Source organism: Lutra lutra, chromosome 9 (genome assembly GCF_902655055.1).
Source record: "Lutra lutra chromosome 9, mLutLut1.2, whole genome shotgun sequence".
In the NCBI taxonomy this organism is placed as follows: domain Eukaryota; kingdom Metazoa; phylum Chordata; class Mammalia; order Carnivora; family Mustelidae; genus Lutra; species Lutra lutra.
Genome location: NC_062286.1, coordinates 4,599,745 through 4,620,964, shown reverse-complemented (window position 1 = coordinate 4,620,964; position 21,220 = coordinate 4,599,745). Strand labels below are relative to the sequence as shown.

At 53.6% G+C, this 21,220-nt stretch overlaps 1 protein-coding gene across 3 annotated transcripts in view; it reads right to left on the bottom strand.

Moving 5' to 3' along the window:
- Nucleotides 1-303: 303 nt before the first annotated feature.
- Nucleotides 304-21,220, bottom strand: part of RNF144A (ring finger protein 144A) — a 105,010-nt gene continuing 84,093 nt past the window's right edge. For all 3 annotated transcript variants that reach the window (XM_047745552.1, XM_047745551.1, XM_047745550.1), the window contains 4 exons: nt 17,969-18,176; nt 14,567-14,714; nt 8,758-8,847; nt 304-971 (listed from right to left, as the gene is read on the bottom strand). In XM_047745552.1, the coding sequence (XP_047601508.1) occupies nt 840-971; nt 8,758-8,847; nt 14,567-14,714; nt 17,969-18,176 (578 nt within the window). In that variant the 3' untranslated portion in view covers nt 304-839. The remainder of the gene's footprint in view (nt 972-8,757; nt 8,848-14,566; nt 14,715-17,968; nt 18,177-21,220) is intronic.

Here is a 21,220-nt window from a genome sequence, read left to right as displayed (position 1 = left end):
CTTAAACACACTGGTATTTTCTAAGAAACGCAACAACAGAGGAACCCACGTTTACAACAGTACACCACTTGTCATGTTTGAAACGTCGTTACAAGTTTCAAGAAAAACACAAAGAGCGCGTAAGGCTTTCTAAATCTCCTGAAAAGTGGCCAAGCCAGAAAAGTCATTTAACGATATCTTCCTAAAATGCACATTTCCAGAAAGGCATAGGATGGTGTAGATGCACCTTGTTGATTTTTCACTATTCAGTTGGAAGAAGAAAAAACAAAAAACAAAAAACAAAACAAACAAACAAACAAAAAGAACGCCCTCTAAAAAAGGATTTTACTAAATGCCATTAGTAATAAAAACAGTTGTCATAAACAGAGTGCTTTTCTCAAGTCAGAATTATCGGATTCTGTCTGAAGTGAGTTGCAATCCTCAAAAGACTTCTTCTCCCAGCAACATGGCACCATCTTGACGCCAAGGAGGAGACGGACGACATTTTGCACAAAAGGGTCTCTTAAGCAACCATCAGACACTCCTAGTCTATCCCCACTGGGAGAAAACTGCCCGGTGCGCTCCGTGCAACACCTCCCTTGTCAAGTTGGCAGAGACGGATTGTGGTGACGTGCCCTCCCCACGCCAACCTGCCTTCCCCATACCCAGGTGACTGCCCCCAGGGCCTCAGCAGAAGTTCTGACATTAGTCCCTGAAATCACGGCATCCAGCGTGACACTGTGAAGCTCAATGGGGCACATAAGGCAAGAAAGATGTTTAGTGAGAGGGGACCGTGGGGCGGGGTGGGGGAGAGCCACGCTTCCCAGAGGCAGGGTCTTGTTCCAGCATCGTGCCTTCCTCTAGGTGGGTAATGGGTCGTCGTCACCTTTACTGCACTTACACTTGCAGCAAAGTACAAATGGAGTGGCCAAGAGCAGGAAAGGCGAGGCCACCAATAGCAGGAGCCCAAATCCAGCAAAAATGCCCACGACCTGCAAGAAGGAAACACAGGACAGAGGGTAAGGTGGCTAGTCTGCAAATTCCACAGACGAAGCATAAGCCACACAACCACCCACCCACCCATCCTCTACCCATCCATCATCCATTTATGTGCCCATCCAGCCACCCGTCTACTCATCTATCCATTCACCCATCATCCATCCATCCATCCATCCATGAACCCATCGTCCACCCATCCCTCACCCACTATTCATCTACCCACACATCCGTTCACCCAACCACCCAGCTATCTATCCACTCAGCCATCCACCCATCCACCCATCCACCCATATATCACCCATCCCTCATCATCCTTCCATCCATCATCTACTCATCCATCCATCCATCTATCCATATATCATCCATCCATCCTCCCATCCACACATCCATCCATCACCCATCCCCCTATCATCCTCCTATCCATCCATCTACCCAGCCATCCATCCATTCCTCTACCCATCCATATCATCCATCCCATCAACCTCCCATCCATTCGTCGACACACCCACCCACCCAACCATATCATCCATCCATCCTGCCATCTACCCACACATCATCCACACATCATCCATCCCCCTATCCTCCTCACACAACCATATACCCCCCACCTATCACCTACCCTATCGTGCATCCATCAGTCACCCATTCATCTACCCGCCCATCCACCAATACTGCCTTCCCTTCGCTGCCTTCCCCTCACTCCACCTGACCTTTCTTTTTCTTCCTTTCCCTTTCCTCCCCCTTCTATCTGAGCACCCAAACCACTATCTATTTATATATCTAATTAGCCAACAAGCCTCCCCTGAGCCAGACACTGTGCTGGGTATTACAAATACAGAAACACATCGGGTCATGGATCCTAGAGGAGCACCCGGTTCAATGGAAAGACACTGAGATTTAACTGATTGCCAATACACTGCCATCACGTTCCAGGTATAAAGGGAGTCCAAGGGTCAGACATTTGCTAAGAGGATGGAGGACTGAGATTACGAAGATGAAGGGGTAGCTAGTGCACCAGAAAGACTAGGATCGGGCATTCCAGATGGGAGAACAGGAGAGACTCAGGCACAGCGTATCAGGGAGGAAGCCAACCCATGACATTTCCGGAGTTTAACCCAGGACTGCTTTCAAAACTGTTACAAGTTTTGGCTTTGTTTTATAACGCATGCTTACGCCTAGGGGTGAGTAAATGTAGACAAGCTGTCAGGGAAGTCAGGCAGTGTGGCTGGTCAAAAGAGCCAGGTGTTTCCTCTTTGAAAGCCTCTGGCCCTGGCGGCACACGCCCCCAGGCAGAGGGCAGCCCCAAGGGCCATCTGAGGGCAGAGTCAGACCGCCACCTAGTGTTCACAATGATACATACACGACTGCCCAGGCACACTGTTCTAATTCAGACTCCCCTGTTAGTGTTTCTGTGCCTCATCATTCTCAAAGATAAAATAAACCATCGAGGTACAAGATCTCTAAGGGCCGTTGTCGGCTCTGAAGCTTGATCCCAGGCCAGGGCACCCAGATGTGTGGAAGAGAGTACGCCTCCGCTTAGACCTCCTCCTGGAAACTGTCCTGCAGGCGCCACATGCTTCTGCAACCACGACGCTCACGCGAGGAGCCGGGCTCTCCCGCCTGCGGACTACGTCCGTCCTGTCTGAACGTAATGTCGACGGTGGGTTACGGGATGTGAAATCAGATCAGGCTTTGTTAAAATCACGTGCACACTAATACCTCAGAAGAGATGAAAACGCCAGCAAGGGGTTATTTCGAGGGTGTCCACGTAATCCCCGCCACTGGGAGCACATGGTCAGTCCCAAAGAAGCCAGGGACTCCTCGCAGCCACTAACATACCAAAATCCTTGACCAAACGCTCCCATTCTTGGGCAATAATGTGCCTTCGTTTTCACCCTCTCTTGCCTCTTACTCTGCCTGCGTTTCATAAGCAAGGACACGGATCTCCTGCTGACGGGTGACGGGAGGAGCAGATGTTGCCAGAAGGAAAGCAGCCAGAGGTAAAGAGTGACATAGGGAGCAAATGTCGCAAAACAAAAACAGCCAGTCAGTGAGTGTGTTACAAATATGTGTCAGGCCCTGGGTCCGTCACCGCTGGAGACACGGGGGTCAGTGGGTCCAGGCTCCAAGGGCGTCACGGCAGTGCAGCACCGCTCGTGCTGGCAATCTTGGGGAGTCCACGGCCTGGCGGGGGTTCTCTGACCGCGCACGGCCCCCCGGCGGCTCCGACAGTAAACGCGTCATGGATGTTCAGGAGATGAGCCAGCTGCAGGGAACTGGTAGGCTCTGAGTCACCTCCTCCGGAGAGTTCTACAAACACACTACAGTGCTGGGGGACAAGACGCCAAAATCAAAGATATGTGAGGTGAATGCACGGAACGTCTTTAATTGACTGATGCTGGGCATCTGCCTCCAGCCTCAGTGCCTGCCAAGCACGGGCCACATGCGGCAGAAGCTGGGCGACAGGGGTGAGGGACCCAGGGCTGTGGCTGCTCACATGGCTCTTCCCAGGTCCCCCTGCAGGGACATCACGGCAACAGACTGAGAGAGCCACTGCGGGAGTGTTTGCACCACGCAGCGCTGCAGACTGGGGCGTCCCCTGCCCAGGAGCCAGCAGTTAAATACCAACCATGGCACTGCTGGGGTGTGCGCTTGAGGCGATGGATTCCAGAAGGTATGAGAACCGGCAGTGAGCCGAGGCTACGCCGATGCCCACCAGGGGACAGCACCCGCCTCTCTCCTGCCCGCCTTTGGTAATAGCTCCTCTTTCCTCTGCTGGTGAATATTTTTTGCTCTGAACTCCTAAGGCTCCTCTCTGTCCTCTGAAAGAACGGGTTCTGGTGCGAGGGCAGGCAGACATCAGTCGTGACAAAGGGGTGAAAACTGCCCAGACACAGATTTGAGATGCAGAAAACAGGTGCTTGGAAGCTCGGGGGGCTTCCCTGGGGAGGCCGCAGCTCCAGGCGGCGTGAGCCAGGCGCAGATCTGCTGAGGGGGTTGGAAGAGAGAGTCTCAGACAGTTTGGCTGAGCAGAGGGAACACAGATAACGGGACGTGTGCAGGCAGGACACGGGGCGGAGTCCGGCAGAGCCAAACCAGGGAGCGCAGGATCACCGCTCGGAAGCTGACTGTTTGTCATGTTGAGAGACTAGGGAGCAGGTGAGTTCCAGGGGCTTTATGGAGGATGGCCCACAGGAAGGAAGACGGAGCCAGGAGACCCTTCCGGGACTCCCAGCAGGCCAGGCAGGTGGAAGGGAGGAGGAGGATGGGGAGGAGAGGCTTGGACCAGAAGACAGTTCAGAAAGCAAAATCAGCAAGACACAAAGGGATCCAAGAATGCTGCGCTCAGTTTTGGCCAGAGGGGACAGATGTGTGACCTCGGTAATAAGAGAAGAACGGTGAGTTCCACTCAGATGTTCTGAGCGTGAGCGACCGGCGGGTCCCCACGTGAAGATATCTATGAGACAGTCGGTGTGTACATGGGTCTCGAGCTCTGGGGAGGAGCCAGCAGATTTCAGGACCATCAGCACACAGATGTTCAAGTGAGGGACTGCCTCCCAGGGAGGGAGCACAGATTGTGGAAAACAACCGAATTAAGCCATCCCACCATCTGTGTGCAGAAGAGAAGGCCATCTAGAAAGCTGTCATCAGCTCAGGCCACCAGAACCAAGCACCACAGACATCTCTCTTTTCACCATCCTTGGGGGCGCAGGGTCTGAGGCCGAGCTGCACCCATCTGCACGTGGCTGGCCCTTTGCACCTGTCTGTGCCCTCATCTCCTCAGAAGGGCAACGGTCACGCTGGATCAGGGCCCACCCAACAGCCCCACGGTCACGTCATCACCTTTCTGAGGGACCCACTTCCAGATACAGTTACGCTCAGAGGCACTGGAGCTTTGGGCTACAAGATGTGAATTCGGGGGCGGGGGAAGCTAATTCAGCCCCTAACAAAGGAGGACCCCTGGCAGGAGTATCTGTGTATGTGTATATGTATATGTATGTGTGCTGCCAAAGTGAGCACAGGATTATAGGAGAGTCAGGAAAAGCTGAGCATCCGGGAAGCCCCCAGGTGGGGTGGAGTGGGATCGGGGGCTGATGCAGGTCTCACAGGGACGGACACAGGACTGATGGCACCCCTCTCCAGGAGACTTGGGTCCCATGCGCTGGCTCTTGGGGGCCCCCAACGGGCTACCCGCACCCTCTAGACGGGACTCTCCTCAACTCCCTCTACTCCTATCCAGGCTCCCGAGGGCTCTGGGGCACCCACATTCCAACTCTGCACCACGAGAGCTCTGGGAACCCAGACAGCGCGGTACCTGCAAAATGGGCCATGAGGGCCACAGGGCAGACGGCCGGCCTTGACCATGCAAACCAATGCATTTCCAAGAGGGTTGGACAGTGGTGCTGCCTGAGGGGAAGCGGGAAAGGGAGCAAGGCTGGGAGTGGGGTTTAGGGTACACAAAGGAGACACACTGGCTGCAGGGGAGTGAGCCCAGGAGGAACTGGGGGGTCCGGGTCACCCAGGCCTCTTGTCTGAGTGACACGGAGGCTGGAGAGGCACGTCACAAAATGGGGGGCACATGGAGGAGGAGAGGATCTCAAGGGAAAATCCAAGTTCCACTCATACATGTTCTGTCACCCACATGGGGAAAGCTAGCGGCAGCTGGGAGCCGAGGGGGGCTATGCGGTCACAGGAGGGACCAGGAGTGCACAAAGAGGGCTCCCCTATCACTGGGGTCACAAGGGCTGGTCCCACCTCCCTATAAACAGAATAAGAAGTCATCGGTGACCCCTCCATGATAGTCCACTCCGGTATCCTCGTTTCACCAGCACAAAGTCTATGGCCAGAAAGCAACGCAGCTGTCTCGAGATCTGCTGAAGACCGAAGGCATGGGGCACCCTGGGTTAGGACAGGAGACGGTGCTTGTGCCCGTTCCACGGAGCTCTGTGAGACATACCCTCGGGCCGGCTCCCCGCACGGGCTGTCCAGGATGGGCTGCCTGGGGCGCGCTCCCGCCCTTCAGCCTGGCCCCGCAGGCGCTCGTGGGCACAGCTCCAGGCACGGGTGTGCGTACAGAGCCCAGTTATCCGCTGGCTCTCTTAAATGCCATCCTTTGCCTAAAAGGGAGCTCCCCCTTCATTGCGTGGGGGGTGGCCCTAGGGATCCCTGCTCAGGAGCAAAGGAAGAGCCAGTGTGGAGCAGACCCTTGCCGGCGGGGTGATGGCGTCCTCAGGGAGGAGATGGATGTAGGGCGGAGGTCATGGACCTCCACCCCCGACGCCGGACGCCAACGCCGGACCCCAGGCCAGCACCAGAGACAGCGACCGTGTCTTAGTGACGGTGTCTAAGGGACGGGCGAGGGGCAGAGGAAGCGCAGACACATAAGCATCTCCTGCTCCCATGGAGCACTCTGTGTGGGGTGGGGGGCGGGCAAGCTGGACATCTCTCGCACCCTGCAGCCAGAGCCTCCCAGACCTCCCTGCGACTGCTGCCTCCTGTTCGCAAGACCACTGTGTCCGCACGAGACCCTGTGACACCGGATAAACGAAGTGACGTCACTCAGACAGAATGGAATTGTGCAAAACTTTTATGTGACAGACCCTTCTGCTCACGGCAGGACGCCTTGTGAGAAAACTCACGGCGGGGTTCTAGGTAGAATGTATTTGGCACGTGATATTTTTAGTCCCACAAAAATACGGGGAGCAGGGGCGCCTGGGTGGCTCAGTGGGTTAAGCCTCTGCCTTCAGCTCAGGTCATGATCCCGGGGTCCTGGGATCGAGCCCCATATCGGGCTCTCTGCTCAGCAGGGAGCCTGCTTCCTCCTTTCTCTCTCTCTGCCTGCCTCTCTGCCTACTTGTGATCTCTGTCTGTCAAATAAATAAATAAAATCTTAAAAAAAAAAATACGGGGAGCAGCCTACAAGGAACACAAGGACTCATGCTAAAATTCTCCAAAAAAATCTAAAACAATGTTATCTAACTTCGCATCTAAAATTGGGAAAGCGAAGACACAGGGACTTTGTAACGTCAACAAACGACACACAGTGATCGAACACCACCCCTAGAAATGGGGAGTCACTGCGGCGCAGTCGCCGGAGGAGGACCCGACAGTCCTGCCGGGCGCCTCAGCAGCTCCGCCACGCGGGCCGTAGAGACGGTGAGTCAGGGCACTTCCAGGGCCTCTGCCCCATGACCGGCTCTTCCAACCCCTCCCTGGGCAGCCCCACCTGCCTCAACCAGCCACACAGGGGTGGTGAGCCTGAGGGCAGATGGGGGCCGGCCTCTCATACCATCTCTGACTGCTCTGCTTCACCCCTGCTCTGTCCCCTCAGACCATCACCCCATGGTTCTACCCCCAACCCTCCCTGTTCCCTCTTCCTGTCTCCCCCCATCTGTCCCCCCTCTGCCTATCTCCCTCCTGCCTGACTGCCCCCCTGCCTGACTCTCTCCCTGCCTGACTGTCCCCCCTTGTCTGACTGTCCCTCCTCTGCCTGTCTCCCCCCCTGCCTGACTGTCCCCCCTCTGCCTGACTATCCCTCCTCTGCCTGACTGTCCCCCCCCCATCTGGCTGTCCCCCCTCTGCCTGACTGTCCCTTCTCTGCCTGACTCCCCCTCTGCCCCGTCCCCCACTCCCACAGCCAGCTCCTCCTCATCACTGTGAAAATTATCCAAAGGAAACCTCATTTAAAATGGCATCGGGGGGTCAGCAGGTAGACCTCAGGTGTCCTCAGGGTCAGACCCAACAGGAACCCACATGGGGATACTACTTTAGCTACTCCTTTGCTTCCTCAGCAGGAGGAAGGACGGTTTCCTCCTCCCCACTTCCCCCAGGAGCAGCCCAACCACGGAGAGATGCTCACAACTCAGCCAGGGAGAAGCCACGACATTTGGGGCTCGCAGTTTATTCCAAAGGACTTCTGATGTTTGTAACAGCCTTCCCTACGGCTGCCTTTCTTCTATCAAAGGGACTTGCTCTCCTTTGTTCTCCAGACCTGCCTATGGTTTGGCTGTAGCTTGCTTGTCCCAAGTGGCATTCCTATGCTATTCCCCAATACACCCGTTTTTGCCAGTAGAGCCGCTGGGAATTTTACTTTTAGGGCTAGTGTCACTCAGCACTCCGCCATGGGCACCACCTCCAACGGCCCTTCCCGGCCAGGCCTCCTCTCCCGCTGACTCCTGGCACCTGTTATCCCTGTCCCTGCACGGAACGCGGGTCCCGCAAGACAGGGACACATCAATCTTATCCCCTGGAGTATTTCCAGCCCCAGAAGAGGGCCTGGCATGTGGCGGGAGATGAATGCGTGTTCCAAGTATGGATGAACATGAATTCATGGGCCCTGCAGAAACCCCACCGGCCGCCTAGACACTCCCAGGGAGGGACTTTTTCCATTCTCTCTGTCCCCCTTTGCTGGGACTACCTTGCTTACCCCAAGGCCACTAGAGAAAGATCCACATTAAGGGCCACGCAAGGATTAAGCCACCCAGAGGCTCACCATCAAAGCCGTGGGTCAGGCGTGGGGAAGCCAGTCTGACCTTAAGGAGCTCTCACGTGCTAATCACGATGCATACTTACTGCCACTTCGGGCCAGGGCTACCCTGAGGGTACCCTGCAACCTAACCCTTCGGTACCCTTAGGGCTACGGTAAGCATGATCTTAGACCAAGAAAGTCAGGTGGGACCCATGTCGACCAGCTCTGCTTTCCATACAGCGTGTCTCCAAGCCCCGGGAGCACCGGGTCTCTCTCCCGGAGATCAAAGTTTCAGGTAAGTCACCTCCTACCTGTGTCCGATGCCAGATGACAGACGCCCTGGAATGGCCCAGCTTATTCCTGCAGGGTCCTTTATCGTAATGGATCAGAAGGAAATCATCCTGCGAAGACAAGAGAGAGAGAGAGAGCAGGGCTGATGGCAGGTTCCTCTCGGAACAGTGAGCGAGTCCTGCCGGGGCCGAGTTTCTTTCTTTAGTTCCAAAGCAAGTGGGAGTCTGAGAGGGAGTGAGTGGCCGAAGAAGAACACGCACCCGTGGTGCTGGGCGTCCCGGTGGGATCTCGGTGCTCCATGGTCCCGGGAGCATCCCCGGAGGGACGCGGCTGTGGGCACTAGAGGGAGCCCTGCCCCAGATTTCTGCCTCCTGCCTTTGCAGACACATAATATCTGGGATGCGGGGCTTATGAACAAGTAGGTCACAGGCTCCTGCTACCCCAGGAGCGGCTCGGGGGCCCTGGCTGTGTTTGATTCCACGGGAGCACGTCGGCCTTCACATCTTCCTGCCGCCTGCCTGCCCGCCCGCCCGCAGGATTACCCCTGGATTAGAGGATTCCCTTGATCTCTGGCTCGTCCTCCTCCATTACCGTGGGGCTTGTCACCTGCGAAGTGCCTCTTCCTTTCAGCTCAGACCACGAAAGCGGACTCATTACTTAGCAATGACTGGGTCGGCAACCATCTGCCACCTAGGGGCCCTCCGATGGTCTGAAGTGAGTTCTGACTCACCGAGACATCCTGTTCCTGCTGCTCCCCACGCCCCTGGGGCTCTCTCCTCCCATGCAACCTCCAGTCATCCTCAGGCTCTAGGAGTTGGGCCCCCCCAACTGAGGACAAGCTTGAACTATGTGCCTGCCTCCGTGCGTGGCACCCCAACCCTGAGCAAGCACCAGCTGAGCCTGCGGGAACGGGTTTTCTACCCAAACCCTCTGCTCCCCGCCCTCCGAACAGGAAGTACCATTTTCTCTCTCGTTAAACAAAGACACAGCTCCATAAACGGTACCCAGGAGGGGCTGACGGCTGTTTACTCACTCAACCAACGGTGTAAACAGACAGCCTCATCCTGAGAAAGGAATAAATAAGCGAACAGGCCCAGTGTTACTGAGGGCGGGGAAGTCACTCTTCCGAGAGCCCTGGGCTGCCGCGCATACAGCCTGGGGTCTGGCCCTTAAAATCAGCCTGGCTTGAACCAGACTGAGGGACCACGTTCGGCGAACCTGGCTCCCCTCCGGAGAACGGCGCTGGCCTGGAATCTGTGGACCATCCACGGCCTCCTCCTGGTGCCAGGCTGCACCGTGTGCATCATAGAGCACTAGTCTCTCTGGGGTCGCAGCGGGAAGCCTTTGTAGGATGCTGGAAGGCCCAGCCTGCCACCATCTGCCTCCCTGCCCTTCCCTGAGTCCTTTCGACAGTGGGAGGAAGCCCGGGGATAAATGAAGAGGAAGCCTCTTCCAGCCTGAGCTTCATTGTCTCTAAAACAATTTTTGACATCTGTCCACTGTGAACCTCGCTTCCTTGAATTTCTAATTAAGATTTTATTTATTTATTTATCTATCTATTTAGAGAGCATGTAAGTCAGGGGGAGGGGCAGACGGAGGGGGAGGCTCTCCCAACAGATGCCCCACTAAGCGCGGAGCCCGACAGTTGAGATCTACCCTGAGATCATGGCTTTGAGCAGAAGCCAAGAGTCAGTCTGAGCCTAACTGAGCCTAACTGAGCCTAACTGAGCCGCCCAGGTGCCCCTCCTTGAATTCTCAGTTCTGCTTTCCCTTCTGCTGACGTCATCATACACGGAGATTAGCTCATTCTCCGTGCCTGGGTCTTGTGTTCCCAGACTGCCCATCACAAAGTTTCGCACCGTAGGCGAACAGATAGTTTCTGAGTTCGTTTTCTGAAACAAACCCGAAATGTGTCCAGGCGACCCCAGCTCCTCCTGATCAGGGGCGCTGCTGCTCCGAGTCCCGGGGCTGAACAGAAGCGCGTTCAAATGGTACCTTCCACTCTAAGATGCTTTTTACAAAATATACATGATTTCCTCGTGACCTGAAGTTTATTGGCAAAGGCCTTGGGCAGAACAGCCCCCGGGCCCTGCCAGGAATCCGGCTGTATTTCTGCACGGGACTGTTTGTCTTGACTACTGTTCAGGGAGGTCCCATTAAGCCCCTTAATAAATAAAATCTTTAAAAAAAAAAAAAGGGGGGGGCGCCTGGGTGGCTCAGTGGGTTAAGCCGCTGCCTTCGGCTCAGGTCATGGTCTCAGGGTCCTGGGATTGAGTCCCCCATCGGGCTCTCTGCTCAGCAGGGAGCCTGCTTCTCTCTCTCTCTCTCTGCCTGCCTCTCTGTCTACTTGTGATCTCTCTCTGTCAAATAAATAAATAAAATCTTTAAAAAAAAGAAAAAAGCCCCTGGCTGGAAACGGGAACAATGGAACACAGCAGAAAGCTGCCATCACAGAGATCTTCAAAGTTAAAAATAAATCCCCTCAGGCCTTTTGTGTCAAACTCTGGCCACTGCTGCTCTAACCCCAAACTGTGGTATTTTTCAGAGACTGAAAGATGAAAGAGTGGATGCGGGTTCGTTCCTCACTCCTCCAGTGCCTTTGGGGAAGGCTGTTAAATCTTCCTGGGTTCCCCTTGGGAAAGGAAATACCTCCCACTCTCACAGAAAGAACGCACGGATCAAATATGATGGGTGTGTAGAGCCAATCGCACAGGGTAGGCACTGAACAATTACCCTAACAAAGATGATCTATGTACTCCCCGAAAAAAACAGAAGAAAGAAAGAAAGTGCGAGTGTCCCTTGCTGGGAGGGCATCCCAGAGGGGATGTGGGGGAGCACTACGGGCGAACCCTTGAGGACCCGGGATAGGCACAGGCCGGGGAACGAGGCACATGCTGGAAGGAAGCAGCCGCACAGAATCTAGACCCCCCCGCCGAGTGGACACCAGCAAGCGAAAGACAAGTGACAGGCGTTCCTGTGTTAGAAGCCCGGCCGGCCTCCAGCCAGGCTTTCGCACTTGTCTTAAATCATGGTGAACCGCTCCACAGCAGACTCCTTTTCCCTGATAATCTGCATTCTAAGGCCCCAGGGTCATTTCTCAGCAGCTCTTTGTTTACAAACAGGAAGTGCTTGGCCTTGAGGATGGATGACTTTCATGGTGGAAAAGGGCAAGGCGGGGCGCCTGAGTCCTTAGTTCAGGCAGAGTCGGGATGCCGGGCTTCAGAACTCAGACAGACAGACAGACAGGGTGCTTCTCCAGGGACCAGAGCAGGGTCGACAGCCTTGTGTTCTGTGAAGACCCCTCCTGTTCCTGTAGCTTCATCAAAGCAGGGCAGTGATCACGCCCAGAAGTACACCTTCTGCTTCTGTCAGCCTGGGTCCAAGACTTCCCCCCAAAAACTCTTCAAGGAGACTGGGTAACACAGAGTAAAATGGACACTTCCCTTCCACTCCCCTTTAGGAAAAGTCATAAGGAGTGGCACACTGCAGACCAGACACTAGATGATACATCCTAATTTAAAAATCAGTTTTCCCCCTAAAATTGGAACATGGTACAATGCAAAACTATATATAGAGAGAAAGACCATACACACACACACACACACACACACACACACACACACACACACACACATATTATCTCATATATATACTGTATACATATGTAGTACATAGATCCGAAAACTTCTAGGCCCTAAGGACTTTGGAGTGCTTGAGACAGGCTTCTAGACTTCTCTTCCCACCACACAAGGTCACAGAACACACTTGCTTGGATCTAAGATAAAGAAGATTAATCTTGCCAAACTGATTTCTTAAACTTGACCTTGGATAAGATAATGAAGCCTCCAGGATAGCAAAAGGGTGTTATCTTCCCAAGATTTGTTGAGCTACACACAGTTCTACTGCCCCTTTAGTAATTTATAGTTAATAAAGGAAAAACATACTTCTCAAAACAAACCCAAAAGAAGCGATCTAGCTAACACCTTTAAAGGTGGCCTTTATGTTACAGACCTGTTACCTTCTTTAAGATTCCATCTCAAGCAGGCATTTACTTTCTTCCTGATAATCTGTAGACCCATCCTGAAGACAACAGGCTAAGTTTCAAAGTTACTCCACTCGACCCACCATTAGGGACCCTTCTTCCTTCACCTTGGGAGCCCTGAGATGGTGGCCCCTTCTTGTCCCTCAGGAGCTAAGCTGACTGCTCTGATGTGGGCCCTAGGAGGGACACTTCCCCTGAAAAATGCTTTGATGTCACAGAGGGAGGGAAGCAGGGGCAGGCTGTGGACAAATTCCTAAAAAGGTGAAGCAGGCATCTGTGGCAACCCTCCTTTATTTCAGTTATATCTTAATGGCTTAATACTATTTTTGGAAGAGCTGGACAGAGTTGTCCTGCTGTATAGGACAGACATATATAAATACATAGGACACATGACTTGATGTGCTTTGACAGTCACTAAGCACAGTCATTTTAACAGATGACTATATCTGCTACTTAACTGTGGTTTTAAAAATCTATGTACAGGGGCACCTGGGTGGTGCATTCGGTTAAGCGTCTGACTCTAGGTTTTGCCTCAGGTCATGATCTCAGGGTTGTGAGGTGGAGCCTGGTGCCAGGTTCACATGGAGCATGGAGCCTGCTTAAGATTCTTTCTCCCTCTCCCTCTGCCCCTCCCCACTGCATGCATTCTCTCTTTTCACACTAAAAAAGTAAGTCTTAAAAACAAAAACAAAAACCTAGGTACAAATAAACTCTTGTAAAACTAAAGTCAGAATGTCATCACTTTGGCAAAATGCCCATTTTCCTAATAGGGGTGAGGAAGGAGAATATGGAACCGAAAAGAAGTGTTCTTTGCATCTGGCCTTGAAACCCCAGAAAACAAAACAAAACAAAACAAAAAAACAGGTGCTTCAAGAGGGGAGAGCCAGGCACTCCCAGCAGGAAGTGCAGAGATACTGGGGTACAGAGTGTTTTGGAAGCACTCGGCACAGGGCACTTGCAAGGAGGTGGCCATATGAGGCTGGGAACTTCCATTCTGCCAGATGGCTCAGAGTGTGTGTTTTTCTGTCGTGAAGGTAACAGAAGGTCAGCAAAGTAACTGTGCCCCCACCACCCCATTTCCCTGTCCCCTGCCTCTGTTTATCCTTCCTAGTGCACTGACAGTCCCTGCTGTGCTCCCCGCTGTGCACTACACATTTGCATCCCCCCAGACTCCTAAGTTGAAGCCAAGTCCCCCCTGTCCCATGTGATGCTATCTAAAGTGGGATCTTTGGGAGGTGATTAGGCTCAAATGAGGTAATGAGATGGGTAGACGCCCCATGATGGGATTAGTGCCCCTGTACAATGAGGGCGAGACACCCACCTCTCTCTCTGCCACATGAGGACATAGTGAGAAAGTGTCCATCTGTAAGCCAAGAGAAAGCTTCTCTTGTCTCTCTTGGCACTGGGTCAGATGCCAAGAACCGAATCTGCTCGGATCCTAATCTTGGGCTACCCAGCTCTGGAGCATGAGCAATAAATGTCTTGTTTCAGTTCCCAGTCTCTGGCGTTCTGTGACAGCAGGTGGAGCCAAGACCGTCCCCACAGACCAAACCTGAGGCCTGAAGAGCCCATCCTCCTGGGCTGAATCCCAAGCCCGAGCTGACCTTCTGTTTCCCAGAACTCCTCCTACCACTGCACTGATGAATCCATATCTCCATAAGCACTGAGAAACATCCGATGATGTTACTTCTGTTTCCCAGACGCATTCCCGAAGCTCTTTAGGAAATGGCTGGTGTGTTCTCCCCTCCCAGGCGGAAGCTCAAAGTCAAGCTCACGGCTGTACTCACGTCCAGAGACTCGAGGCAGTACCAGCAGAAGGCGTGCTTGCAGTTCCGACACATCATCTGGGCGCAGCCCTCGTCCCGCTCGATGTAGACCTTGCACTTGGGACAGCGTTTGATGGGTGCGTCGTCCTCCTCCAGTTTGAAAGCAGAGCTGCGGGGGGAGAGTCCATCAGTGGGAGGCTCAGCAGGGCTGGGTGGGGTGGGAGGGTACGGTCAGGATCCGCGAGGCTGCAACCATTAGTGCGGCTATAGGGGGCCAAGGCCGCTTGTTATTAAATGTTATAAAATAAAACTAAGACTCCGTAAAACATTCACCAAAAAACCATGTGGATCAGCTAGTTGGATTTAAAAGCAATATCAGTATGTACTTAGGTTTAGATATGTGTAGACAAAGAAATTATGGCAGAGGTTTATAAAGAAGGTGTCCGTGTCATGGGATGATGGTCAAATTTTATGTCTTTATTCATATATTTGTCTAATTTCCAAAGGATCGATGAGAATTTTTGTGTACTTTGCTGCTATCAGGAAAAAAATAATAAATGTTAAAAATCCGTGCTCATTGATGAGTTAGATCTACTGGGCCTGTCTTTACAGAGTCACTTTCCTGAGAAGTCTGGTGAGGTCCACAGTGGTTGGCGTGACGGGCTATAAGCCCGGGGTCACGACTGGCGTGACACAGACTGGCTGTAACAGCCGCACCGGGCCTCGGGCCTCTCAGTGTGGGCACGCTGGAACAACACATGTGACAGGAACACACTGTCACATCGAGCATGGGTGAACTTGGCCATAAACGACATCCATCCTTCTATGTTGCTAATAAAGAGAGGACAGAGACATTTTGGTGTGACCCCAGAAGAATGTTCATCCCAAGCCATTAAATTTAAAGAGAAAGCTAAAAAAATGTGCATGGAAACGTTGGGAAGAAAAAGTGGTCAGCCGCTACAAATGGTTACCACTGACTATGAGAACGCATTTGTTGTGTTATTTGAACTCACTGCATCAGTCCAACATCTGCAGGAGAAAACAATCTCCCACTGGAGTGAGCAGCCTTCTAGACCCTGATGCATTCTGGAGCATACGCTCACGGACAGGAGCAGATTCTGGCATTTGGAGTACATTCTGGAGGAAGGACCTTCCACAAGCATCATAGTAAACATAACGATTAAAATCGTTTGCCTATAGTATGAGCTATCGGATAATTAGGAGGGGCTCCTCCTTAGTGAGGTGTGGGATCCCGCTGAATGTGGTTCTGTGCTGGTCACTAGCAGGTGGTGACCAGTGGGGACATCCCCGAAGGCAGCAGCGTGTCCTCACCGTGAGGAGCACAGGGTCTAGAGACAGGTCCTGACCATGTGGCTCGGGTACCAGCAGCGTGAGTGTGCCCGTCCCCTGCTCCAAGCGAGGCTATCGGCATCCACCTCGGGGTGCAGCGAGGCCGGAAAGGGTTTCTGTGCACGTGGTACACACACCCAGAGCCCGGCAGACCGGCAGTAAGCACTCCTTAAGCAGCAGCTATTATTCTAGTCCCCCTGAAAGGTAACAGTCTCTCCTGCTCTGATTCTTGTCCAGTGTGAAGACAAAACACACAGCAACCAGGCTACACAGGACGGGACTCGAACTGAGCCAGGGCGGTCACACTCAAGGGCCTCCCGTGGGCCCAGGGAACACAGTCAGCTCTGCGCAAACACGAGCTGTGCCCTCCGGATTGCTGCACTGTGCCCAACAGTCACGGCCACCAAACCCAGCGACCGAGGCTGCCCATCGGGTTAGATAACACTGCTTTGGTCTGAAAGCCAGTTGTGACCTTAAAGTAATGGAACTAATTTCCTCATGTGATTCATAAGCTCATTTGGAGGGAAAATCCATGAACGGGGACAACATTATCAGTGGAGAATGAAGACTATGTCTCAGGGAGACTTTTAAATGGGAACAGTTGAAATATGTAAGCTCTGGTATGGCGTGGCATGCCTAGAAATTCACATGGTCAGGACGATGGTTTCCAAACACCTCCAGGCACCTGAATTACATTTCAAATTATTATTAATAACAACTGTTACTATTATAAACTCAAATTTATGAAAATAGATGGGCATCTTCGACCGCTTCCTCGCCATCTGCCCAGGGCAGACACACTGCAGTCATCGGAGCTGGCCAGATGCTGGACAGGAACATGGGCTGAGGGAAGAAAGAACATAACGCAACGCTACTGCATGGAAAAGGAGGAAGCGGTTCATTCCATCATCCGAGTGCCGGCTGGATGCCAAGATCTGGGGTGACAAAGTCCCAGCAAGCCCAGGCCGTGAGGTGGGGAGCTCAGCTTAGTGGGGGAATCAGCTACACACGCAGGTGAGCTCCAGCAGAATGTGCCTGGCAGTCCGATCAATAGAGTATCTGGTGGGGGCACATAGGTGGGGTCAGCAGCCCTGCCCCGGGAATGGGGTAGCTTGACGAAGGAGGGATGTGAGCCCATCTTTGCCCGTGGTGAGGGGTCTCCAGGGAAAGAGGGGGGTGGGGGCACGCAGGCACAGGTACAAGCGTGCAGACCTGGGAGAGGAAGGATGGGCCGAGAGGTTCTCCATGCGGGTGAAGCTGCGGGCAGTGGGGACGCGGCAGCAAACAGTGGAGAGGAAAACAGGGAGCGGCTGGTGACCACACCTCTGGATGGCCAGTGGGAGTCCCTCGATCAAGAACACAACCTCAACAGGCACAGGGCCAACACCATATTGGGGAACCATCTGTGCTCCAGACTTTACAGGACATCAATTGCTGAATATTACCAACTGCTTAGGACTCATCCGACTTAATTTCAAGGTTCATACACTGATGCTGCAGTGTCTCCCCCGGCTTCGGCCTCAGGGTCTGACCAGGGGACAAAAGGGGGGAGATGCAGTCCGTTTCCCTGCCCCCCATCTTCCCGCCGGCCCACTCTGCTAGGGAAGTGCAGCCCCTTGCTCCCCGACACCTGGAAACCTATTTTTGGTGATCCCTCTGGTATCTGCAACCACTGATCACCTACCCTTGTCGCTGTGCCCCCGTCTCAGATCACCTTCCGCACGGTGGGGTCTTGGACAACTTTAGGTACCATAGGACTTCAAACTCCTCACGGTAATAAACTGTCCATACGTTTGTCCTTCCAGACAGGCTGCATGTATCTGCTTCCTGGGCAGACAGTGCCAGCTTACAGTGCCACTGCTTTGCACGGTACCTGACACATAATCAGTTCTCAAAAATAATCAACCCACCCGCCCACCCACCCAGGTTTATTAAACGAGGCTCAAGAGGAAGAGACTGATCCAGAAGCAGTCATGTCTTCTGGAGCCACATTCGAGGAGATGTGGCATCCTTCTCCCCAGCCCTCTGCCACTCTCCCTCAGCCCTCTCCCACTGTAACTGGGCAGAGGGTACCTGGTCTCTCCGGGAAGGAAGGTGATCGGCATGGTCTCCGGGCAGCCTTGGCCAGGGTGCCACCTGGCTTTGCAGGCAGAGCAGAATTCCATGGCACAAGCTTTGCACTGCACCAGCTGTGGGCTCTGCAGGCCCATGTCCTGGAGCCGGCACACAGCCTGGCAGGTGGACGCCGGGCACCAAGTCCGACAGGGGTCCAGGAGCACTTCTGGCACAGGGAGACAAAAACGGGCAAGTCAACATCTGCACACGGAGGCTCTCGGGGGTGTTTGGACTGAGGGATCACAGTAGCGTGTGGCTTCACATTTTTAATAGGGAGGGAATGTCCAGACCCTGCGGTGTTCCTATATCCTTCATGACCCGGTGCCTGTCTGGCTCTTGGTCCGCCCCTTGGTCCGCCCCTCCAGACGCTTCCCACTTCCAACCCCTCCCAAAACACACCCGGAGGCCTTTAGTAATGCTGCTGCCCTTGGCTCCTGGGAAGCACCCCCCCACACACACACACCAATGGTTGGTCTGGGTTCTCTCTGAGTGCCCACAGACCACGGTCCACTTCCTGGTCCACCTCCCCAGGATGCAGCTTCCCAAAGTCAGGCCTGCATCTTTGGTTTTGCGGCCTCACAGCCTGGCCCAGTGCAAGGTGTGCAGCGGGTCCTTGGACAACGTTTGGTAAGGAGCACAGAAAGAAAGGAGGGAAGGAACATGGCCGAATTCTTCTCATCAAAGGGCTCATTTGCCTAAGGCTGTCCCTTCTCCCAAATTTAAATCTAAGCCATGAACTACTGTGTGAAATGGCCAGGTTGCCTCTCCAACTGGAGACCAAGATGTTAAGAAGCCCCATTACAGTGACAGATTTTATTCTGAAAAGGAGGAGACCCTCCTGTTTCCATTCCCGATCGGGCCTGAGCTACCCTTCCTCGTGAACCTGGGTAATTGTTCCATTCACAGCCTGTCGGGGTAATGCCGAATCTTCAGGGAGGGGCAGTGGCAGCGAGGACCTGACAGGAAACCACACAGAACGCTGAGGATCTGCCAAAAACCTATCACAGGCCGGAGGGCTATTTTCAAAGGCCTTCAAGTAGGCCACTGGTTTCTAAGCTTTCCAGCCACGGCTCTGGGGAAGTAACTGGAGACCACTGGGTTCTGCCAGGGAAACTTGGAAGATGATGAAAGGACTTGGGAGCTTCCTGGCCGTGTGACTGACCGACAGCCAGGGGTGGGTTAAGTTCACTTGCATCGCGGACAGGACGTGCACACACTGGGACCCACAGCCTCCTGGGGGCTGGATAGGGCTGGAAGTGCGCCCAGACTTCACCTACACGGGCTGCCACAGGACACGCGTAGGTGTGTCATGTTCCCCGATTAAACGAGAAGCCGGATTCAGCCCTCTAGGAGTAAGCTGTGTCAGGTACAACCCTGAAAACGGTCTTCTATTCCAGGAATGAGCAAACATTCTCTGCAAAGGAGCAGACAGTGAGTGTATTTTAGTCTTTGAGAGTCGTGTGGTCTGTCTCCAACAACTCCACTCCGCTACTGTAGCCAAAAGCAGCCATGCTGATTTTGGCTGTTCCAATAAAATGGAAATGGCTGTTCCAATAAAACTTTATTTACAACGCCAGGCTGTGGGCCGGGCCACTCTGGGCCACTGGTCACGGCTGGCCCACTCCCGCTCTAACCTAACTCCTCCCCTGACCTGTTATTTGGAAGGGAGAATTAATTAATGGCAGGAAGCTATCCAGTTGGTAGGTCTAGGGAGGATATAGTAGAACCTGCTAATATAAAGGGACTCTGGAATCCAAGAAAATGTGCTACTTTTTAGCTGAACTTCATTACATTAATGTAAACTCTTCATGAGGTTCCTAATGGTGAGTGAATAAGGAGGATTAGCTCTTGCCATCAGCTGCTTTTCTAGAAATGTCTGTGGCCATGAGATCGGGGTGGGGGGTGGCTCTGTGGCGCAACGTAGTGGTCACCTCTGAGGCATATGTGTGGGGAGCTCCCCTGAGCTGAGGGGACAGGAAGAAGGAGGAGGGAGAGTAGCGCCCCATGGAGGTCCCCACCCCAGGGAATGAAGGCTAGGCAGGTGACCCCTCCCCTCCCCGACCCTCCTCTCCCCAGTCTCATTGAGCTCCTCTTGATGGTCCCCACACGGCTCCCTATCTTTGGTGCTAGTGAGTAGTCTGGTGGGGGCAGCTCCACCCCAGCTAGATTCTGGGGCCCCCTATGAGCACAGCACCTGCAGAAGGGCAACGCAGGTCACTTAGCACACGAACCACCCCAGGGCACATGGGGAGAGCGCCTGCGCCTGCTCTGCTCTCTTCCCACTGGGACCCTGTGGTTAGTGCTGGTCCCTCTGGGAGTGTCAGTGAGCCTGCTGCCCTCCCACAGACCCTGCGGGTTCCCTTGGCTCTCGGCCCCGCCTCTGCTGCGAGGGGTCCGGAGGCGTCAGGGCAGGCTGCAGGCCCTCACACACCTCGTGGCCGTGCCCAACCTCCCAGTTACTCTCCTCGCACAGCAAATGCAGCTACGAGGCGGCCTCATCATCAGAGACTCAATTATACAACGGAGCAGAGGCCAAGGAGACCTAGTGAAGGTTTCCATGGTAATGGCTTCAGTTGTGTGACTTTGTCCTCATGGAGCTGTGACAGGAACTGCCTGTTTCTGGGGAAAGATTCCCTATCGGAGAGGTAAAGGGCACAGAGTCTGTCCCAGCCTGCCGAAGGCAAACACCCTCCCTGTGTTTCCAGGACCCCTCAAACCCTGCAAATACGGCCCCGGGGCTCTTCTCATGGGCTAGCACCAACACTCCCATCACTGTGCCGAGTTCTGCCAGCCGGTGCACAAGACAGGAATCGATCAGGAAGAAAATCCACACTGGGAAGAGAGCTCTTCTTTTGGGGAAGCATGTCAGAACTGACATCTAAGGCTATGGATCGCATATATAACTAATAGTATACAAGAGGCACAGTATATCTCTGATACATCGTATCTAATGTTTTACACACACATGTCTGTGTACAGCACAGGCTTTCAAGCAAGGCCAGTGGCCTATTTTCTTGCATAGCAGAAGAAAATATTCTCAGCTCCCACCTCCCAAAGACACATTAACCCTAGATAAAGGAAGCAGATCCCCAGTAGCTCTGCTTATGAAAAAGCCCAAGACTTTTTTTAAAAAGGTGCTTTTCTTTTTAGACATGGTGCTCTTGGGGAAGCATACAAGGAGAGTCAGGGTCCTGGCTTTCTCCACGCGCC